The sequence below is a fragment of the Etheostoma cragini genome, chromosome 20 (genome assembly GCF_013103735.1).
Source record: "Etheostoma cragini isolate CJK2018 chromosome 20, CSU_Ecrag_1.0, whole genome shotgun sequence".
In the NCBI taxonomy this organism is placed as follows: domain Eukaryota; kingdom Metazoa; phylum Chordata; class Actinopteri; order Perciformes; family Percidae; genus Etheostoma; species Etheostoma cragini.
Window position 1 is genome coordinate 6,326,795 of NC_048426.1, and position 23,108 is coordinate 6,349,902.

The 23,108-nt window shown below is 39.8% G+C and overlaps 4 protein-coding genes across 12 annotated transcripts; 1 reads left to right on the forward strand and 3 right to left on the reverse strand.

Annotated features, from left to right (window-relative positions):
• Positions 1-50: 50 nt before the first annotated feature.
• On the reverse strand, positions 51-8,915 carry LOC117935749 (zinc transporter 2-like). The gene is made up of 7 exons (XM_034858180.1): positions 8,701-8,915; positions 5,697-5,843; positions 4,616-4,769; positions 4,197-4,389; positions 3,377-3,482; positions 3,117-3,251; positions 51-645 (listed from the first exon to the last, which is right to left on the reverse strand). The coding sequence occupies exons 1-7, from the start codon at positions 8,795-8,797 to the stop codon at positions 548-550; spliced, it is 930 nt and encodes a 309-aa protein (XP_034714071.1). The 5' UTR covers positions 8,798-8,915; the 3' UTR covers positions 51-547.
• Positions 8,916-9,289: 374 nt separating this feature from the next.
• On the reverse strand, positions 9,290-15,772 carry dnajc5gb (DnaJ (Hsp40) homolog, subfamily C, member 5 gamma b). Of its 8 annotated transcripts, none has more exons than XM_034858187.1 (7): positions 15,581-15,772; positions 15,095-15,224; positions 14,294-14,507; positions 13,945-14,098; positions 13,095-13,157; positions 12,278-12,341; positions 9,290-11,358 (listed from the first exon to the last, which is right to left on the reverse strand). In XM_034858187.1, exons 2-7 carry the CDS (start codon positions 15,205-15,207, stop codon positions 11,283-11,285), a joined length of 684 nt encoding a protein of 227 aa, XP_034714078.1. In that variant the 5' UTR covers positions 15,208-15,224; positions 15,581-15,772; the 3' UTR covers positions 9,290-11,282. The 8 variants fall into 8 exon arrangements, with proteins under 8 accessions (XP_034714078.1, XP_034714077.1, XP_034714081.1 ...); XM_034858186.1 differs by having other exon boundaries at positions 13,095-13,160; XM_034858190.1 differs by lacking the exon at positions 13,095-13,157.
• A 653-nt stretch (positions 15,773-16,425) lies between these two features.
• Positions 16,426-21,429, reverse strand: tp53i3 (tumor protein p53 inducible protein 3). Of its 2 annotated transcripts, XM_034858177.1 has the most exons (7): positions 21,307-21,429; positions 19,833-19,907; positions 19,502-19,675; positions 19,076-19,343; positions 18,065-18,277; positions 16,968-17,164; positions 16,426-16,872 (listed from the first exon to the last, which is right to left on the reverse strand). In XM_034858177.1, the coding sequence occupies exons 2-7, from the start codon at positions 19,884-19,886 to the stop codon at positions 16,675-16,677; spliced, it is 1,104 nt and encodes a 367-aa protein (XP_034714068.1). In that variant the 5' UTR covers positions 19,887-19,907; positions 21,307-21,429; the 3' UTR covers positions 16,426-16,674. The 2 variants fall into 2 exon arrangements, with proteins under 2 accessions (XP_034714068.1, XP_034714070.1); XM_034858179.1 differs by lacking the exon at positions 19,833-19,907.
• A 303-nt stretch (positions 21,430-21,732) lies between these two features.
• On the forward strand, positions 21,733-23,097 carry LOC117935754. Its single transcript, XM_034858195.1, has 2 exons — positions 21,733-22,344; positions 22,431-23,097. The coding sequence occupies exon 2, from the start codon at positions 22,442-22,444 to the stop codon at positions 23,042-23,044; it is 603 nt and encodes a 200-aa protein (XP_034714086.1). The 5' UTR covers positions 21,733-22,344; positions 22,431-22,441; the 3' UTR covers positions 23,045-23,097.
• Positions 23,098-23,108: the final 11 nt, after the last annotated feature.

Below are 23,108 nucleotides of genomic sequence, written 5' to 3' on the forward strand. Positions count from 1 at the left end.
ATTAATAACCAGAATTCTTGAGAAATAAGCCACAATGATGAGAACACATTATCAACCCGCTTCACAAAAAGTGGATGTGTCTCTTCATATGTAAATAAAAACATTTGTTACTGACTACATTTACACACAGGCCTTATTACAGTTAGATCTGTGTAATAGTCACATAAATCATCCCATCAAAACCTGACATTCTGCTGCTTCATAAATAAAAAATAACTTATTATGACAATGTAATGACTGCCAGTAGAGTTTAATTAGTAAACAAAAGCTCAAACATGACCGTAGTAACAGCATGAATAAATATTTCTGTCAAAGACTCGCAGCCCTTTACAGGAATTCCCTGTGAATAAAATGTATAGAAGCTAGAAGCAACACCTGACTGAGGATTACTAAACAGCGAGATAGTAAGGATCTGCTTATTGCATTAAACAATTGCAGACAAACTCCTGAAATGTATAAATGTTCAGTTGTACTAGAGACTGTTAAGCAGTAAACCAGCGCTTGACTCATCAGTGTCCACTGTCCTCATCCAGTCAGCGGGCGTCCTTTAACTCTCCACTTGGATTGTGACACTGGAGAAACCAAACTCAGAGCGCAGGAGCTTTGTTGCCTTCCTGAGAACGATCTGTGAGTCAGCATCTTCTTCTGAGGACACAAATACAGGCAACGTTTTCTCAATTATCTTAAACAAGCATCCTAACACAATGTATCTTATTCTCAGTCACAGCTGGATGGTGACTTGACTTTTCTTGATTGTAAAAACAGGGTGATTCTTTTTTTTCTTCTGTTTTGGTCCTCTGGTTTTAAGTTTTTACTTGGATTTGATCCTAATTCATGCTTAACTGGACCTAATTTCAATGAAGATAAGGCTATGTTCAATGTAACCCAAAGGAAATAAGTACATTTATAACAGCATAAAGAGTTGCTGATAAAAGAATCGGGGGAGGGGAGGCAACAGATAAGTGGGAAGAACAGGATTACAGCCCCAGCAGGGGACCCCAAACTTCCCTTTACCGAGCCACATCAACCAGCTCTGACTGGGGGATCCCGAGGCGTTCCCAGATCAGGTTGGAGATATAATCCCACCCCCTACTCCTGGGTCTTCCCCGAGGCCTCCTCCCAGCTGGACGTGCCTGAAACACCTCCCTAGGGAGGCATCCTCATCAGAGGCCCGAACCACCTCAACTGGCTCCTTTCAACGCCAAGGAGCAGCGGCTCTAATTCAAGCACCTCACGGATGACTGAGCTTCTCACCCTATCTCTAAGGGAGACACCAGACTCCTCCTTAAGGAAAACCATTTTGGCAGCTTGTACCCTGGATCTCGTTCTTTGGGTCATGACCCAGCCTTCATGACCATAGTTGAGGGTAGGAACGAAAACTGACCGGTAGATCGAGAGCTTCGTCTTCTGGCTCAGCTCCCTTTTTGTCACAAGGGTGCGATAAATTGAATCCCTTGGGGTAAGGACTCATCCCTACCTGAAGAAAGCACTCCATTGGTTTCCTGCTGAGAACCATGGCCTCAGATTAAGAGGTGCTGATCCTCATCCCAGCCGCTTCACACTCAGCTGCAAACCAATCCAGTGAGTCCTGAAGGTCACAGGCCGATGATGTCATCAGGACCACATAATCTGCAAAAAGCAGCGATGAGATCCCCAGCCCACCAAACTGCAACCCCCCTCCCTTCCAACTTCGCCCCAATATCCTGTCCATATATCCTACAAATAGGATTGGTGAAAAAAGCGGAGGAGGCCAACCCTCCCCTGGAATGAGTCTGATTTACTGCCGAGAACCCGGACACAGCTCTCGCTTTGGTCATACAGAGATTGGATGGCCCTGAGAAGGGACCCCCCTCACCCCATACTCCCGCAGCACCTCCCACAGTATCTCCCGAGGGACCCGGTCATACGCCTTCTCCAGATCCACAAACACATGTAGACTGGTTGTGCATACTCCCAGGCTTCCTCCAAGATTTTTGCGAGATTGAAGATCTGATCCGTTGTTCCACAACCAGGACGGAATCTGCATTGTCCCTCTTCAATCCGAGGTTCGACTATCGGCCGAACCCTCATCTCCAACACCTTGGAGTAGACTTTACCAGGGAGGCTGAGAAGTGTGATACCCCTGTAATTGGCACACACCCTCTGGTCCCCCTTCTTGAAGAGGGGAACCACCACCTCAGTCTGCCACTCCTTAGGCACCGTCCCAGACCTTCACGCAATGTTGAAGAGGCGTGTAAACCAAGACAGCCCCCTCACACCCAGAGCTTTCAGCATTTCTGGACGGAATCAATCCCTTGGAGTTGTTTGACCACCTCAGCGACTTCTACCAGGGAAATTGACGACAATCGCCCATCAATCATCCTCCTGCTCTGCCTCTACCATAGAGGCCATGTTAGCTGGATTTAGGAGTTCCTCATAGTACTCCCTCCACCGCCCTATTACCTCCTCAGTTGAGGTCAACAGGATCCCATCCTTACTGTATACAGCTTGGATGAGTCCCCGCTTCTCCCTCCTGAGGTGGCGAATTGTTTTCTAGAAGCACCTTGGTGGAATTGTTTTCTAGAAGCACCTTGGTGCCGACCAAAAGTCCTTCTCTATGTCTTCTCCGAACTTCTCCCACACCCGCTGCTTTGCCTCTTCCCCGGCAGGGGCTGCAGCCCTTCGGGCCCTTCAGTGCCTTGCAACTGCCTATAGATCCCTCCAGGGTAGCATATCCATTTATTTAACTATGTATTTATTGCCACATTTATTTATTTAATTGTGTATTTCAAAGGCTTATTTATTTTTTATTCATCTATTTATTTAGTTATGTATTTATTAATTATTTTAATATTAACACAACAGCACTTTACATGGAGGAAGACATAATGGTCCTCTTTAAAATGAAGTAAGCTAAGACTATATCAACTTAATAAAGGAGTCAGTGATCATATAGCTCAAATAAGTATTGAGTTATTCCTACTTTCCCCCCAATTATTTCTTTGTTAAAATAATATAAGTCAACAAAAGGTATTAAACTTCAGGAGCATCTTCTTGACTATTTAATTTGCTGCTGTGCACCACGTCCCCTACACCCAGACTGTGTGTAAAGTCAAGATTAGCAGTGTTTGTTTCACCTGTGGCCACGTGGACAGAAAGTAAAGAGTGAGTCATGTTGAGGCTCCACATGTGCAGACTGTGAACACCCACAACTCCTCTCACAGACAGCAGCAGCTCTCTCACAGTGCTGGAGGTAATGCCCTGAGGAACTCCTGCAGAAAAGAAAAGAAATGCAACACTCAGTAATGATGTGTAAGATGATACATCAAATACATGATGAACCACCATATATGTGTACCATGATATATCATACACAGGTGTGGGAAACTGTGTTTACCCTCCATCAGGATAACGAAAACATCCTTTGTGACTGGGAGTGTTGTTCCAAGAACAAAAATTGAGAACAGGAACGTGCAAATTGGATCCGCTGCTTTATATTCAGGCTGTGAGGAATACAGAAATCGGATTAATAATATAATAAACCACAGAACAGAGCTTGAATGTTTAAATTGACCGCACATTTGTCAGAATAAGTTAATTACACTTGTGACTTAAGTCTGCACCCAGTCCCAGGAAATGACAGGTGTTTACAGGCATACATTTTGTCTTATAACTTAAGAGTTTAAAGAATAAGGTTGCAGTTATTCTTTTTCTCCTTCACGTTAACAAATGCCACAAAAAAGACCAAATCCACTAAAGTGTTAGTCTGTCTCTTACGGAAGAGGATTAGGACCACTGGTGAAAAATGTATGTGAGTTCTGACTTTAATCTCAGAATTCTGACTTTTTTCTCAGAAATCTGAGATTAGTCAGAATTCTAATTTTATTCACAGAATTCTGACTTTTTTTTAATTCTGAGATTAAAGTCAGAACTCACATAATTTATTCACCAGTGGTCCTAATCCTCTTCCGTAGTCTCTTAATACTTTCTGACCCAATTATTCTTATAAAAAACCTCACTAATGTACAGTTTCTTTTATCTAAAGACAGAGATATTGTAACAACCAGATGGTTTTCCATGAAATCTGGTACGGACATTTAGGTTGTGTTCAGTGCCAATTAGCAGATGCTAACATGCTAAATTAAGATGGTGACTATGGTAAACATTAAAGCATTTTGCTGCAGAAAGGTTAGCTCAGTGTTTTGGCTGACACTGACCCAGAAGTGGATGATGGTGGCAGCCAGCAGGACCCCGACACTTTGCACCAGATCTCCCACCACGTGGATGAAGGCCGCCTTCACGCTGCCGTGGCCGTGCCCCTGGCGCTGTCTTTCCGTCTGCAGCCGGTTGCTGGGAAAGCTGTGACTGTGGCCGTGTGAGGATCCAGACTGATGGAGGATCAGGACCATACTAAAAAACAAACTAAGTCAGTATTCAGATTCTTTATGTATTTATAGTATTAAAAGTAAAAATACTTAATGCAGAAAAATCGGAAGAAACTATCAAAACAGGTGTGTTAATCAACTAAGTGTATAATCAGTTTTAATCAGCTGGACTTGTAGGCCGTTCCCCACTGTTATTAAGGAACCCTAACCCTCAGTACCAAACAAGAAACAAACGAGCTCCTCATACTCACAGGACGTTGGCCCCCACTGCACAGCCGGAGGTCAGGAGCATGATCTGACTGTCGATGTCGTAGTCTCCATCAGTGATCCTCTGAATGGCTGATATGACCAGCACTGCTGTCACGGCCCAGATAGACACAACTGACAGCAACATGCCCAGAATCTCTGCTTAACACAACAACTGACAATAACTGTGTGGGTTCACCGTGGGTGTGCAGGGCCTTCAAGATTTACTTTGCACTTCCTAGTCCTGCACAGGCACAAGACAATATGTGCAACCTGTGCAGAAAATGGTCAACAATGTTGTGTAAACACAGAAATAGCCATGACAGATCATACAGATATTTTGTGTCACAAACATGTCACAGTATGACTTCAACTTGAGACACTCAACAACATTTAAGGAGAAAACGGAGACCAGAAGAAAACTAAAACTAAACTCAAATGCTTTCTTCTGTTTGATGTTTAAAGGCAAAACAAGCACGCCAGGTCCATGAGACACCCCCGGTTGGAGGACCAGAATAATATCCGGGCCGCAGCAGGACCAGGGGCCAGCAACACTCACTCACTCTGCACTGCATCATGTCTGACCTTCAGCCTGCCAGGCACCCGCTGCCTCAAGTTCACCCCCCCCCCCCCAAGTCAATTATACAAGGCTACAAATAATGATAAGCTATATTTATGATACATATCTCTAAAAGCAGACTTTGTAGTCAAGTAAATAAATTAAACATTCAAAGTCTCTTTTTTTCTTTGTCTTTTTACAAGTGTTTAGTATTTTTAATATTTCATCTATCAATTACGTATTTTAGCTCAGATGTTTCAACCCCTTCTCAACACTGCTACAAATATACTGCTTGAATATTTAAAATTCTGAAACTAAAATAAAACTGTAAATATTGTGCTTTTTTTTTTTTTTTGGTCTTATATGTCAAATTTATTCAAATAAGCTGAATCTAAAAATACTACTCTGATGTTGATCTTCTCATCTCACTCTCAGAAAGAAAGCAACTAAGTGAATAAACCAAAATGTCAAACTATTCCTTTAAAAGGAATGTCTCGTCCAACCACCAAAGTTGTTGTTGATGTCACCTGCTCGATGCCACCCAAATGTCATGGTGTGTGTGTGAGGCCTGGTTGAGATCCACAGAGAGAAGATGCTGATCCCGATGCTGCCAACGTCAGTCACAAGATGGGCTGCATCTGTCATGATGGCCAGACTGTGAGCAGCGTATCCACCTGCACAGAACAACAACAAGGTGTGTGTATGTGAATGGAGGGTTATGCTTTATGAAGAACTGCTGTATGCCAATGTCCCATGCTTTTATGTATTTAAATGTATCTGTATGTATGTTCCTGTAAATTGTGCTCTTCAAGTGGACTTAACTCTCATGTTGTCCTCGGGTCAAATTGACCCGTTTTCCTATATCAATGATCTTTTTAATTATTCAATTTTATAGCATTTGAGAGAGTAAGCGTGCGCGTGTGTACTTCAAAGGACATGGTTGTGTACCAGGTAAGGACATGACATCGCTCATATTTTTTAAGTTGTGGTATTCTAATCAAAATACACACCGAAGATTACATTTCACAGTGTAAAAATAAACTTGTCAGTGCTCTCTGGATGATAAACTATTTCATCGGGACTGTTAGGGTGAGCAGTTCCCACTGGGGATCGATAAAAAGTAGGAAAGGGAAGAAAAAAGAAGTGTGGGTTTCAGTAGGCTTCAGCAGCCTATTTCCTTCTTTTGTATTGGCTGGCTGGTGGTGGGCGGGGCTTATCAAGTAACCGCAGGTGCTCAGAGAGACTTGTCGCGATATCACCGATGTTGTGTGTGGCTCGCGACACATTGAACAGACATTTGATTTTTGAGCACCTTTGACTGTGGCCTTGATGACCAGCTTTGTTTTCTGTCCCGACCAACGACTAGAACAAAAACCTGAACGAGACCGCTTCAGCATCCAGAGACCCGGCTGGTGATGACGGAGTTGGCTGAGGTCACGGTTCCAGGTTCCAGGTAAGCCCATGGTCTATGCCCTTATTAGACTATATTTATTAATAGTAACGGTCTACGGGTAAGCCCCACTCAAACTACTGTCAGCACGGCGTCCCTTTACTAGCACACTTTGTTAGAGAATGAATTGCTAGCCTAGACGTTTTGACATTTCTGTTTATTCGGCATTTGTAGGTTTGTGGTTTTTTTTTTCAAAGTTGATGTTTGCGAAGAAATTCAAAATCTCCTCCGTATCAGTCAAATGTGATGTCACTGTTCATCTCCATAGAAACTATCCAAACAATCTTTCATAGAAAACCTTTTAAAGGGACAGTGTGGTGGTGGAAATGATGGCAATACGCTGAAAGCTACATTTGTGTATAAAATCACATTAATAGTTGTGTGACCTTTAATACCGTGATTTATGTTTTGATTATTTTATTGATACTGTTATTCAGTGACAAAAAAAATAAATAGAAAAATAATTTTGAACACTTTATTTTCATTATTGAAGATCAGAAGTCTGGGTGTGGGACAATAACAAAACAGCAATATTTTCCTCTATAAAGATGTTTTAAAAAGGTGAAAAGAATCATCGTAACTACTGGTAAAAAGTTCCTAAAAGTACTTTCATTGTAAAGTTAACTATGAAAGTGGGAATTTTCCTAAATGAAATGTTTTTTATAAAATATGATTAAAAGGACAGTAAAGTGCCCATAGTTTAAGAATCGCCCATAAACCGGTGCAGCTAGATCTGCATAAGCACAGCGGTCCACTTCTGGGATTGCGCAGCTGGAAATTCCGCCAGATGTCCGTCTTATCGGCAAGATTAATGAGGCCTCTGGTTAGCTGCTCCTCATGTCTGCAGGGTAAAGCCAGACAGCTAGCTAGACTATCTGTCTAGTCTGAGTTTTCTGTTGAACGACTAAAACATCTTTTGAACGTATAAATGTTCCATTGAAACAAGTTCCTTCCCGAGACTATTTTGCATCGGCACCGTGGCCACGTCTGGCGCTTGTGATTGGCGTCTTTCCTCCCCTCCTGGAATCTTGTGTGTACTAGCCAGACCAGAGATGGTGTAGAAGATCTCATTTAGAGAGAATCTTTGGCCAGACCCTCCTGTGCAGCGCTGTGGAGGAAGGTCTGGCAGTGTGAGACTAGCCATAAGGTGAAATTGGCTAATATTATTTATTTATCTATTTAAGTCTAGCCCTAGTAATCAGCATTTTTGTGTTGCACCAGGTCAATTTTATGAATTTTATATTTGTGCCTTTTGCTAGTCTCATCTATACAAGTGATCATATCTTCACAAGAAACTAAAGCTCTCAGATAAAGGCAGGGGAGTAAAAGTTTCAATATGATTCCCCCCCCCCCTACCATTAGAAGGCTTAGGTGTAGCACCCAAGCCTTTTTGGGCACAACCTAATCCGAATAAATGTAAAATCAATGTGAGCATCAAAACTACTTTTCTTAGATCTCATGATTGTAGTTTGTCCAGAATGTACTTCTTTAGCAAGTTGTGTCTTTAAGTTTCTTGGGTGTTATTTGTTATCTGCTCTAGCCTTTACAATGTCACACAATATTTATGAAATTTATTGAAAAACCTCACATTGTCTTTAGGGAGGACCTCTAAACCCCCTACTTAATACCTACTACCTACAGGGCTTTTGTTATCTTATTTATCTGTAAGATTTAAATATGATTTGTATTTTTTTTCTGTGTGTGTAATGTGATGTTGTAAAGAGTCTTATCACAAGAACAGATTGTAGGAACCCAGGAAGAATAGCTTTTAGCTTACGTTGAAGCTAATGGGGATCCAAATAAAACAAACAAACCTAAGTCTTCCTCAAACCTAGGAAAACACTTTAAATGAAGTGTAGATATATTAAAGGAGCAGAAAATACTTCAAGTACTACAGTCAAAATACCTCAAATTAAGCACAGTACTTGTGACTTTGGCCTGAAGCTATTTACAAATCAACCAGGGTCTCTTTTCATTTACTTAGTTATTGACAGAATGAATTCAGGATGCATTCAGACACAGTTTGTGATACAATAGTGGAAGGTTGAAACGAACAAATTAACAGTTAGGAGGAATCTTACCAATCAACTCTCCAATCATAAAGACGAGGCTGACGGTGCAGGCCATAAAAAGCTTCCTTCTAGCCAACCGCCTGTGGTCACTTTCAGCCGGCGACATCGAGTCTATGTCCTGGCACAGCTGGTCGGGCTGCCGCTGGCCATCCACGCTGGAGCCATCGCTGGACTCAGACAGAGAGTCTGCATATCTGTCCTCTGGAAAAATCGTCCTGAGAGTAGAGAACTAAACCTTAAGATAGTTTGAGTGATTTTAAATAAATGAAATCTGTGCTGACATTGGGCTCATATGATCGGATAAAAAAATAAAACGTACCATGTAAGAGCCTCCAAATGAGTTTCAATCAGATGTTGTTTCTCTGAATCCGTTAAAACCTCCATACCTTCAGAGGCTCATTTTCAGTTAAACTAAAGTTAAGGTGAAACTTGGTGACAACTGGCCACCTGCTCCAACAGGCGTTTTCTCTCAGAGGTGGAGCACAACAGGAGCCAATGGCAGGTGACGGAGCTCAGAGGTCACTGAGAGCTGTGACTTCCTCAACGAGCTTATTAGCCATTAAACTGTTAAAATTACAAGACAACTTTCAGACATCTTCAGTCTCAAAGTTTATTTGATCAATAAACCATACAATCTACAGAAACCACCATGGAAAAGTTGAAAGAATTGGGAAAAAAAACTAAATATTGACATGATAAAATATACATTTTTTTTGTTTAATCAATAATTCGAACCTTAAGGGAAAAATATAAAACAATCCAACTAAAATGTTTTCTGTCACTTTTGTTCAGTCCTCAAGTACACAAAACTGACTTTTAAATACATTTCTGGGATTGTTTCTGGGATCTTTATTTAAACACTGTGTCTGTAAAAGTCAACCGAGAAAAACATACAAAATGCTAAACATAAGCACACCTACTATTTAGATTTGTACCAAATGCACAAACCCAACATTCCTACACCCAGCAGAGCTAAAAAAAAAGAAAGAAAAAAGTAATACAAACATAAAAGATGACATACTTTATGGCATTATATTAATAGACACAATTTGTCATAAAACTTCCAATCAAAAATATACTTGTGCATTTACACAGAAAACATGATTCCCGTATTTCATGGCACACAGCGGCCATAAATCACCTCACACACACCAGAGAGATCATTGTCTTTAAAAGGCCTTGACACATCTGAGAAATTATCAGCAATAAATCTAATAAGTCATCTCGATGTCGAGTGAAGTTAGATTAAGCGTCAAATGTAGGAAAAGTGTTTTTCAGAAAATACCTGTTAATTTGTGGGAGCTTTATCAGTACCTTAACAGGTATTCACCCCCTTGTGTTTTTTCTTGAGGTCACCTTATGTGCAGGTACAGTGAACTGACCAACAGTGCTACCAATATCTAGAAGTACTAGTAAGAACTACTTCAATATATTGGGCAATACGCTAAGTCGCTTTCTTTACGAGCGTTTAATGAGAGGATTGACACCCCTCATGTCTTTGTTTTGTTAATATGGAGCTGCCAAGAGGCAATGACTCTAGCTTGGCATGAAGACCGGAAACAGGGAGGAACTGCTAGCTGTCGAAAGGTAACTAAATCTGCCTATGAAAACCTCAAACACACCACATACATGTGACATTTTATACTGATCTAACTGTGGTTCTAAAGGAATTATTTCTTAGCAAATAACGTATCTATGCGCCCAGTACCTTTGTGGTGCAACTACAACACACGTTGAAAACCTTACAGTGAGAACAAAAAGTTAGCATCAGAGCTGGATTTTTTTTTTGTCTTTCAAAACAGGCTAGCTTTTTCTGCTTCCAATCTTTATGCTAAGCTGGACTAATCATCTCCTGGCTCTAGCTTCAAACGTGATGCCAGGTCCACACGGCCAACTTAACAATCAGACAACCAATCTGGAGTTGTCAAATGATGTGAAAAGTTGAAATGTCATCTAACCGTCAGACAGATAGTGACTAAGCGTTTCACACAAGATGTTGAATTATCCCTGTAATGCCTGTCAGAAGCACTTTATTTATTCTTATTGTGCTATTTACAAATTGTTAAATACATAATTGGACATCCAAACATTTTAAATACATAGTTTGGTTTAATCACAATATTCTGTACATCATTTCAATAAGCCCTTTATTTATTTCTACATTATGTGCAGGGTGAAACTTAAATCTCAGAGTGGTTGGCTTTTTAATAATCATGCTTTTAAGTTGCATTTAAAAAAATATCTCCGACCGTCGTGGCAGCTTCAGGATTTTAAACATGGTGATGTTAAAGTGCACATGAAAAAAAAAATAAAAAATACTCCAGAGCTTTGACTTGCATGGCTTGTCATGTCACTGTAATGCAGTCCAGATAACACCCCATATTTAAAAAAGTTTAAAAAATAAATAGATTGGACAAACCTAGACAGACAAACCCACTGGCACTAGAGAGAATATGGCACTACTTAAATCGTTGCTTATTTAATTTTAAGCAAACGCATGTTTTCTGCATGTCTGCCACATTCAAACCCAACATGTATACCTCATCATCTTTCAAAAAGATCAATGTAAAGCTGATGGCGTCGTGGATTTATCAGGACTCCTCTCTTTTGGTTTCCAAGGTGCTGTTAGTTGAATGAGGTTGAATCACAATGGGTGCATTCTGACCTACAGGTGTGAAAAACAGTGATGTTATAACTTTCTATACTTCTAATTGTTCCTCAGCAAAAACCTCAAAACAGAACACTTTGTTTCAAATGGATGAAAATGTGTTAAGACATAGCAAATCACAACCCCATTTAAATTATTGCTTACATGTTGATGCATCAGTAATATTAATCACATCATGTAATATTACACTGACATTTTGCAGTCTTACAAGTACGTCTTGCGCCTAATACTTCTAAACAAATGAATGCAGAACTCTTGCTTGAGTTTCTTATTGCTTCTATAACTTAAGTGAGTGATTTTAATATGTCTCCCACCACTGGCATGTGGTGTGGGGGAACAAACTCTTCCGACAAAAGAATAACCGTAAAGAACCATGTTATACTCTCACAAGTACAGAGATATTTTTTTCAATAACCTTACATGGATTAATATATTGTACAGCAATGCGGGGCAGGAGAGTAAGCAAAAAATAACGTCACAAGAAGTTTTAAGTTCATAAATTAGTTTTTTAGTGCAGCCACTTGAAATCAGTTGTTCTGATAAGCCATCTTTTTTTGGCTTATAAACATTTGAACAGTTAAAAAAAAAAGATTTGTTTTTGATAAATAGTGTTAGCACTTTAGTAGACTGTTTTGCCCTGTGTGCTCATTGATGATATTATCCACAGTGGTCCAAGTATATGCAAGTTCAGTTATTAAAAAGCAACAGGGGACACGGGTCATAAAAATAAGGGCCTAATAACAGCAATCCTGCAGAACTTGAAGAAATGTTAGTATGTGATTTGGAAAACACGCATTCCTCGCCAGGAGCTAGGTGTTAGAAGGTGCCAAAACCTGAACCCCTGCACGGGGACATGCTGCATCATGTTCTGCCAGATTAGTGAATTAGCACCGAACAGCAGTCAGCTAAAAGACAGGTGATGGGGTAACGCCATTATCTGAGGTGCCAGGGCTCGGCTGAATAACTCTAACACGGTCTCCTGCTGTAAAACAAAGTGTAACTCTCAGCAAAGACACGCTTCCACCTAACAGGACATCTGAGCTAAAGTATCACCAAATATAGAGACCAAGAACTGAGCAAGATTTAAAGGACTAGTTCGACATTTGGGTAAATCTCTTTCTTACTTGGAGTTATGAGACGACTGACACCACTGTACCGTAATAATGACGATTGAGCCAGTAGATAGTCTAGCTTAGCATAAAGAGGGAAACAGTTAGCCTGCCTCTGGTCGCAAAATTCACCTGCCAGCACCACTAAAGCGCAATAATTAACCTATTGTTTTCTTAAATGTAAAAAAGAAATTGTTGCTTTTACGAGGTTATGTGCAGGACTATTTCTTTGCCCGAAGCAGTGACTTTCTGAAGTCTCAGCTAGTTGCTTGGGGACAGTTATCTTTGGACAGTGCCAGTCTGTTTTGTTTTTTTTGCTCCAGTCTTTATGCTAAGCTATGAGGGTGCAGTTTTTATATTTTGCGCCAGACATGAGTGGTATTATTTCCTAACCAGCAAGAAAGCAAATAAGCATATTCTCCTGAAACTCAAACTATGCCTTTTTTGAATCTGCACTTGTTCACTATAAAGCGCTCTGACCTAAAAACAATGGAAGATAAATTGCCATTTAAAAAGATAGCAACTTCAAATTGTCCGCAAAAGTACATGTCCATCTTTATCCGCTTTTCAGCAAAGTATTATTTCAATTACATATAGCAGGTAGCTGAAGTACAGGTGAACTTTACCTGATGGAGGGACGCCATTTTCTGAAGGGCCAGGGCTCGGCTGAATAACTATAACATGGTCACCTGCTGTAAAACAAAGTGTAAATGTCAAACTATTCCTTTAATCTTTACCAGGCTTAATTTTCCAACATAAAAGCGCTCTAACCAAACACCAAGCTTGAAAATTCAGAACATATGTTGCCGTTCAAAACCTACGAACTTAAATTTGTCCCCAAAACTACAAAGCTACCGATCCATCTTTATTCACTCTCCAGCAATGTATTATTTCCCTGACTGAAGGAAAGAATTCCAAATGCACTACAAAAATGCTTCGGTGAAAACGGCATTAAGTACTTAGACACTGGATGCATCCAATTCATCAAAATAGCATTTTCCTTTCAGGTGAAGACTCATCCTTCCACAGAAAGTAACGGATCAAAATGTATTAATGAAATGCATACGGATGAAGCTTTGATCCCTTTGACAAGCTTTGCTGTAAAATAATTACAAACTGCCCAGTAAACATGAAAGTGCTGTGTGCAGTTAACTGACTCTCTCATTAAAGGACAAGTTCAGTTTTCAAAACAGATCATTTTCAGTTATTTGGGGCCACTGATCTTCAATGCTGCTTTTTACAGTGTAAATACTGCATTTGAATGTATATTTCAACAAAGCAAGTATTCACGACAAACATCCTTAGAATACGATTTTAAAATACTAAGTTAAAAAACTGCTTTTAGTTTTAGTGTAACTTGTCCATGCACTCTAATGTAACACGCACCAGGTAGACATGTGATGTCCCTTTTATGTAAGCAGCTGGAAGATACCCTTTTACGAGCTGAAGTAAATCCAAAAGACCAAAGTCCCTCACCTGTATTCTGATCTCTGATCTCTGCCTCAAGGTCCTCTGGGTCCATATAGGTAAAGTCTTCCTCGTCTGCGGGCTTTTTACACTTCCCACAGCAGAAACAGCAGCAGCAGCAACAGCAGCAGCCGGTGAAAAAACAGCAGCACACCACAAGGGTCTAAACACAAAGGAAAGGGAATCAATGTCAGTATGTACAGTATGTGCTTGTTGTATGCGAACATTTACTGCATCTCAATCCTAGAAAATAAAATATTGAACTATATGAAGGCAGTTAAAATATGGAAAAAGTTATGTTACATTTTCAGTCAGAGGTTCAGTCAATTTTCCCTTTCGAAATCACACTAGCCCTCACCTTGAACCAGCACTTGGACATAAGGAAGTAGTATTTGACACTCTCGTCCCCAAACTGCTCGGCCACATAGAGGCCCATGGATCCATACTCGTCGTAGATCTTCCGTTTGTTCTCATCACTGAGGATGGAGTTGGCATTGTTGATCTCTTTGAATGTGTCAGCAGCTTCTGGGTTGTCTGGGTTCTTATCGGGGTGATGCCTTAACGCAAGTTTCCTGAAATCAAACGTGTGAGAATACCACTCATAGTAAGACTACGCAACTGTCCCTGACACCATTGTTGTCATTCACAACAACCAGCCAATACAAACCGGTCTAACCACACATTGGGGACTCACATTCCTTTTTAAAGTACAAAAAGAAACCGTAAATGTATATGTTACAATTAGTAAACATGCTCTAATATATTAGAATAAGCAATGTGTATGCCTGTATATTGTTACAAAAATATATGGTACATGAAGTAAAAAAAGAAAAGTCAAAACAAAACAAAAATAGATGTTCAACTCAAATCAAACATCAAATTTAAACTATTTTGCCTTTAGACTATTGAATCAATAAAATGTCTAAATATATCCATAGATACAGCACACACAAGTCTTTGTCTTTTATGGAAACTACTGCATGAACTCCAAAGCTCTGAAAAATGCAGCCTTGTAACCAATATGCAGTGCAAATTTGATTTTTTTGTTTTGTGTTGCACATATATATGAACAGAACAAAAAAAACGCACATACGGGCATGGATTCCAATAGGTTTACTCCATGCTTAATGAACAGATGGATTTATCTTTATGAACATACCTGTATGCCTTCTTTATTTCTTCTGGAGATGCTCCTTTCTCCAGCCCCAGGAGTTTGTACAAGCTGTCTCCTGCTGTTGACATTTTACGCTGAGGTCTGTTTGGGTCCTGCATGTTTCACAATTTGGCGGCTGTGACATAAAAAAAAACACAAATGGAGTAAGACCTTTTAATGGCTAATGAGCTCCGCGAGGAAGTCAATAAACCGCAATAAACAAGAAGTAAAGCATGCTGGGAGTCCACCACCGCCCATAACATTCATTATATAACTAGAGTTTAAGTTAGTGACATAAGGAATTAGTTACAGGACTTAACTCAACTATAAAATGAGGTTTAACGTTACTTCTCTTAATGTTAAATACTGCGGGGTAACGTTTAAGCTGAGACGGTAGAGAATAAAGGTTCTTTGGTTTAAGTCACGACAAAAAGCTAACTGACTTAGCTAACTTTAGCATGAGGAGGAAATTATACGTTAAATCTTACGCACTGGAAGTATAAATATCGTTGTTTTTGGTCGAATCATAGAGTCCGAAAAGTGTCCGTTGGTTGTCCTAAAGTTTGTTCCATGTGGTGAAGCTGATAGTACTCGGTTTCCTCTATTCAAACGCCTCTCCTCATGGAGGAAAACTTCAGCGGTGAAGAGCTACGCAGGAAGCTAAAGACAGGAAGGAATCCTTTCACGTTATTGTTCAGCTTGATGAGCACGCGGCTGCGTTTAAAGTACGCAGAATTGAAATGTATTAATAAATAGCGAAATAAGGCTTTGCTTTATAGGTATGAATGTAAAAATATTAAGCGTTTTGTGCACTACTGAATGTGTGTAATTAATTTGCTAATACCAGTGGTGGAATGTAACTTTGTTCAAGTACTGTAACATTAACATACAATTTTGAGGTACTTGAGTATTTCTATTTCATGCGACTTTATACCTATACTTTTATAAGCCAATAGTGTACTTTTGACTCCACTTAATTTACTTGACATGAGTTACTTTGCACATTTAGATTATTAATACAAAATATAAATCAACTAATAAATGATGGTGAATCATTATGAATATCCAGTAGTTAAAATTAGTCCCACCTTTTAAAAATCCATAGATTCGTAGTCCAAAATGTAAAGGGTTCCTCCTCCTATAGTAACACCACACTTTTATAAAGAAGGTAAAATATGTTTTATGGGAAATTTGCAAGTGTAAGCGTACCATACTGGTTAAGAATGTAGACATAATACACCTGTACATGCTAGTGTTCCATTTGATTATGTATGTATGGTTCTGTAATATTTTGTAAAGTATGTTATAGTATTTGTATGATATCTGTGAAGAGGGAAGTCAGTGTTGGTCTCTTTAATATCCAGCATGAACACAATACAGATAATAAATGGTGGTCATGGTTAATCATGTTACTAGAAGAGACAGCACTTTAAAATAAAAATCCAAAATCATCTTTGGACTATTGGTGGTTAAGGCATATTTAAAATCACTATCAATATTTGTGTTAGCCAAATAGTTTCTAAATGACATAGATCAAATGTACTTCAGATCAATTACATTTCTGTTAATATTACTGCAGTTGGTCATCACTGAGTGTCCTGATTCTGAGGAATCACATTAATGACAATCTTCCCCATGTTCTTGTTGGCCTCCATGTGCCTGTGAGCTTCTGCAATGTCCTCCAAGTTGAATGTGCTGTCAATCACTGGCCTCAAGGAGGCGGGCTGTTCTGAGAAACACGGTAACACTCGGTGTGAGAAAGCCTTGACCAGGTCTGCTTTGTACTGTGAAAAGAAAAATACAAAGCAAATTACAGATGTAACCTGTACATACAAGAGATGTTTCAGCACTGTTGACATGAGTCAGCATAAACTCTCACCTGAAGGCTGCGAGAGCGGAGGAGGCTGCAGAGCAAGTGGCCTCGCTTAGAGAGCAGTTTGCCCAGCAGATCTCCCTCGACCGCCCTGCCTCCCATGGTGCCGTACAGCACCCACCTGCCGTCGGTGGCTAAGGAGCTCACATTTTGCTCCCAGTTACACCCACCAATGCAGTCAAGGATGATGTTTGCTCCCTTGCCTGTGAAAAAACAGTAATTAGTGACACAGGATATGCGGGATATTTAATCTGCATTCGACCCTGACTCTTTATTTGGTCTTATTTTAATTGTCATCAGTGATAGACCCATATGTTACATTAATTATTCGAAAGATAATCAAGATTTGTGTATACTTTTTATGTCTGGTGGTATTTTTCTTACTATCAGACTATTGAAAAGAACAAAAACCAACAATGAATTGATCTGTAATAGTAAGTAGTATCTGTGTAGTCGAAGTCTAATATATTTATTCTTCTTTACCCCAGTGCTCCATTGTTGTTGTTGTTCAAAAACTACTGAATACACATCAATGAGCCAGATTGTTATATGGGATGAAATTTTACTTCATAATGAACTCTGGTGTGAAAATAGTCCAAATGCACAAATATTTCCTGTTTGAGAAACGTTTAATAAACTACAACGCCCAGCTGTTTTAGGGAACTACTTAGCTTTTTTTTATTTTAAATAAATTAAACTATTTATTTGTGACTTTTCCATAGTGGAAGTATGTAATTTATTAAGTATTGAGAGATTAATTAACACATTGTTGGTTTCAGACTTTTCAAGGAATTGTTGACAATAACAACAATATATAAATATAATAATCGTTTAAAGTTTAGGCATGTAGTCAGCTCTATTCTATTTGTTTTATTCCAACTTTTTAAACATGTCTTGCTCACAGAATATCCTCTGGTTTACATTTCCATAAGAAAAAGAAGAACTACTAGTTACGGATGCACAGAAGTTCCAACGCTAAGTGTATAACACTGACATATTGTGTGGGATCACTGCAATAAGAACAATTCAAAAAATATTACAATTAATGATAAGCAGAAGATTAATCCTGTCTTCCCAGTTTTCTACACAGCTACACAATTCACCTCCTGTAAAGTCATGAACTCCCTGCGCAAAGCTCTCTTCTTTGTAATTAAAGCCAGCTGCTGCCCCCAGGTTCTCGGCCATCTTGAGTTTTTCTGGGCTCCCGGCAGTAACGACGGGCACGGCACCAAACAGACGAACCAGCTGAACAGCAGCTGTTCCCACTCCGCTGGCTCCAGCATGAGCCAGCACTACTTCACCCTCCTTCACTTGAGCTGTGGCAGAGAAGACAGGTGGCAACTATAATTAAATATATTTAATATTTCCCCCCTTGTTAATTATAAAGAGTGGGAAAAGGCAGGGGAAAGGGTGTCTAAAGTGAAGTGGTAACTAATACAATAATATTGTACCATCTTTAATTGTTTGGATGAACTTGTAATTTCATATAATGAATAGCAGTAGTTTTGAGTTGACCACATGAGTATGTTTACGTGCACACCAATAATCCACTATTATTCCGAATATGACAATATTCCAAATTTGATACAGGTCATGTATACATCATATTCTGGTTTGACATTCCAAATAAGGCCTTTTTCCGAGTATAGAATTTTCCGATCAAGACGTGGGATATTCCAGTATTATTCGGGTTATAGAGGCATTCTTTGGACATTTATACAGCGCATTCGGAATATGCGTCTCAATCAGGGTTTTTTTACCGCAGTTTACGTCCCCTTGCCTGTTTACAGCTTATGGTCAACTCTGTGCGTTGCTATGGTTGCTGTCCAAAACACATTCGCACACATTGCTACGTCAACCTTTTAGAGAAGCTGGTTGAAGGAATGAAATAGGGAGGCTGTATTTGCACGGTCAAACAAGCCCACCACTGCTGGTAAACTTTGAAAAATATATGTATTTTGCACAGATAGTTGTAAATGTGAGTATTAGTGGAATATTCCCTTTTATTAGCCATGTAAACAGCTTACTGGGAATACTGTCTTTTTTTGGAAGGAGGACAAAAAACTAAATTATTTGCATGTAAACGTAGTCAGTGAGATGGCATATTATTGTACCTATGAAAACCAGCAGCTGAAAAGCAGTGAGCCAGGCCTCTGGGATCGCAGCAGCCTGGCAGAGAGTGAGATTAGGGGGAACAGGCATGAGAAGCTCCTCGGGTACAGAAACATATTCTGCATATCCTCCTCCAGAGAGCAAGGCCATGACCCTGTCATCTGGCCTCCAGCCTCCTTTCACCCCTGGGCCCAGAGAATCCACAGTCCCAGCCACCTCCAGGCCTATGATGTCACTCTCACCTGGAGGAGGAGGGTAGAGTCCTCGCCTCTGTGGAAAACAGAAAAATATGATTGCACTTGACTTAGTTGTAATTGTTTCAAAAATAAAAAAACGTTGACAAGTCCCATTAAGTTAAATAACCACAATAGACATGTTAAGCACAGAGACTGTAGTAAACATATGCTTTGTAAAAAATGGCATTATACCTGCAGTAAGTCCGCCCTGTTTAGGGCAGTTGCATGAACTTTAATCAGGACTTCTCCACCTTTGGGCTGAGGTCTCGAGACAGTTCGCAGCAGCAAATTCTCTGGTCCTCCTGGTACGTCAACACACACTGCACGCATCATCTTGGCAAAGTGAGAGCAACACTTGTGCCTGGGCTGTAAAGGGAAAATAAATATGTAGAAAAACGGTTGAATACTGAAATTTGACTAAAATGTGCCTTGTTGGCGTAAAGTTGGTTGACAACTGAAGCAATATAACCTCTAGTCATTTTATACAAGCAATTTTTTATTTTGTCTGTTTTTAAACACTCACTGTCTGGTAGGTGTTTCTGAGTAAAAATCTTCCAGTGTGCAGAATGTGATGCATTTATAGCGCCAGCAGTGGCAACTGTGATTTGATGAAAGCAAAAGCAGGCAGAAATTATCAACAAGAAATCAAACTTGAGCAGATCGGGAGCATCAGTTCTTACAGTAAATAAGTTATATCCTTTTTTTTTTTAAACATATGGAGGGATGGACTAAAAAAATGCACATCTGTTTATAGATCCCATATTATGAAAAAACATCTTTCTGCACCTTTTCTTTTTCTTAAAAACCACAAGAACACAAATAATTCCCCAAAAACGTGTCATTGCCATGTACATAGTTTGATTGTTTTTGACCATATTTTGACATATCTGTCTCTGCCATTTCTGGAGAAACCACAGCAAGCTCATTTTTTTGAGAGAAAAAGATCAGCCGTGTTGTAATGTTTACTGAACTACTGACAGCTTTTGCTTTATTGCTCAAGGCTTGTTTCTGCAACAGCTCATTGAGAATCAGATACGAGAAAAACTATTGAGGAAATATTTTCCTTTGACATTGACCCAGTATTAAACGAGATCGCTCCAGTCGGCAGAAACAAGCTACAATGTAAGTTAATAGGATAATTGTCCAGCTTGTATTTACGTTCATAAAAGTGCTCGTTTTGCTAACAGACAAAGATTAATAATCTAAGTGTCTGACAACATTATGGAAAGGATTTCTAAGGAGTTCGACCTTTCTGTTAAAGATAAGATCCTTTTTAAAACATAAAAGTCCGCGAGATTGCGTTCGCTATACCCACCAGACTCCATGTAAATAATCATTGATTTTAGCATCGTACAACACGGCTTTCTAAAACATCTCTGAGCACCGCTGGCTCTGGCTTTCTGGAGCCTGCGTGTGTAAGGTGTGCGACCAGCTACGTTTGGTCAGTATTTTCTTTATTTCATTCCAATTTCGGGTCTGTCAGTCACAGTGAAAACCGGGGACATTTCCGGGGACAGATCCAGCCGGGGACAGGTCGCCAAAATCGGGGACTGTCCCCGGAAACCGGGGACGTCTGGTCACCTTATAAAGGTCATGTGTAAATAAAAACCATTAAGGAGAAGAAGCATTGAGGAAAATGAAGAAGAAGATAGAAGAGGAAACAGTTGTAATAGTTCAGTATTAATTTGACGGAGGGTCAGTGAATTTCCAGCACTACGTACAGTAATCAGACAGTTTATCAGTAATCTCACAGTAATGAGCCGATATGCAACGCGCATGCGCTGGAATGTCAACATTTCCTACCCGAAAGAATCTTCGATTAAAGTGTCTAAAGTGGCAGCTAGAGAGCGTACAACAGTTGCATTAAGTTGCATTAAAGCCACCAGTAGAAAATTATGGATTAAATACAGAAGTTTATAGTTCAGGATAATAGCTGCTTATTAGACAGTTAATCGACCTTTTAAATTGTGATATAAGCACTGATAACGTGAACTTACCAGACAGCGATGGCAGCAGTTGATCAACTCTGAGATGACTGTGTGGCTTTGGGAAGTGGAGTTGTGCCATCATCCAGACCGGGCTCCGGTTTGGCGCGGGAGGGATCAAACCAGCAAAGGGGCCGGCTGCATGGCGAGGCAGGAATACTGCACAAGAAAAGCTGGTTTTCATAGTATCCAACGTTGTGACTGCAAAACAGGTAAATGAGAAATGATGGGATTAGTCCTGTCTGACGTTTTATCTTTCATTTTAAATGATCAGTTATTTTATCCTTTGATTCCATTCAGCGGCAGCTAACAGTACAAAATGTACATTAGTGCCCAGAGCTCTAATGTCTGGTTCAACCAGCAGTCCCAGTGTATTAGTTCCTGTTTATTATCACACCAGACAAAGAAAAAAGGAAATATTCACATTTAAGAAGCTGGAACCAGACTTTTTTCTTTATTCAAAAACAGCTTGAATGATTAGTTATCAAAATAGTTGCAGATGAACTTTCTGTTGAACAAGTATGTGAATTGTTCTTTCAGCAGAGAATAGACGCTATGTAGAGCAACATGTGGTAAGGGCAAATTAAACAAATAACTGAACAGTTAAATGAATTAAAAATAACAAGAAAAACCTTTTAGCAGATCTCATGTCGACATTAACATTTTGCGATCTTAGTATTGCTACAATCCTTGAATTACATGATTAAAAATGATTCCAGCACTATCTAAAATATATAACTCATCAGTGAAAATCATGTGAGAAAGTGTGTAACATTATTCCCCAAAGTACTAGTTTCATAAAATTAGACAAAACGTGATCTTGGAAATACCTGGCACAAAGGGAGTCATTGTTATTGTCCAAGAAGCCCTGTGACTGCACTCAAGGGGCAACTTGAAATATAATCTCTTCAAACAATGTGGCAGTACACAATGACCAACAATCCCATCCACTTTACTTAAAATATAATAGGCTATTATATTACATACGCTGAGACAGCCATAGCAGCAAACACACCTGTATAACACAGCACTCGGGGGAACAGAAATCAGGTAAGAAAACATCCTCGGCTTTAACAAAATAAGTGAATGAATTAGGGAAATCGCTAGTTAAAAAACCCCAATATTTCTCTCTCTAGACCTTTTGTATATGATGGATCAAAGCTTCAAAAAAGCTAGTGTACAGCAGAGAGATCTACAAGTGTTGAACCAAAGAGAGGACAGGGATCTCCAGCATAAACTGAACATGTTGGACAAACAGTACCGCTACACTCGCAAGATGTTACAGCAAAGAAGAGAGTCGCTGATACATGAACGGAGAAGGGTAGTGATGGTAAAAGTGGTTGAGCCTAAAGCGACAGTCAACGTCGCTATGAAAGACATCGGAGAACACACATTTCAAACATCTTATGGCAGAAGATCGTACTCCAGCACAGCCCAGTATCCCAACAAAGGATGTGAACTGGTGGAGCAGAGTCGCTCGACATCAGCCCCCCCTCCGTCAGTCAAACCCCCGAGCCCAGTGAGACGCAGGGGCTACATCCAGAGCAGCGTGTCCCTCATGCAGATGAAAAACATCGCAACTATTGACTCAATATCAGAAAAGGAGCTGGCCAGGCAACAGCAGAAAGCCCGAGAGGAAATGGAGAGACAGAGACAGTTTCAGAGGGAAACTTTACACAAGAGGGTGGCAGCGTTTATAGACATGCTCCAGGGCAAAGGCACCATGGAAATACATGTGAAACCTCCGTAGAGGAACTCGAAGTTTGGAGTCTACTCAGTTTTATTCCTCTACATTTGCAACATCAAGAAGGAAA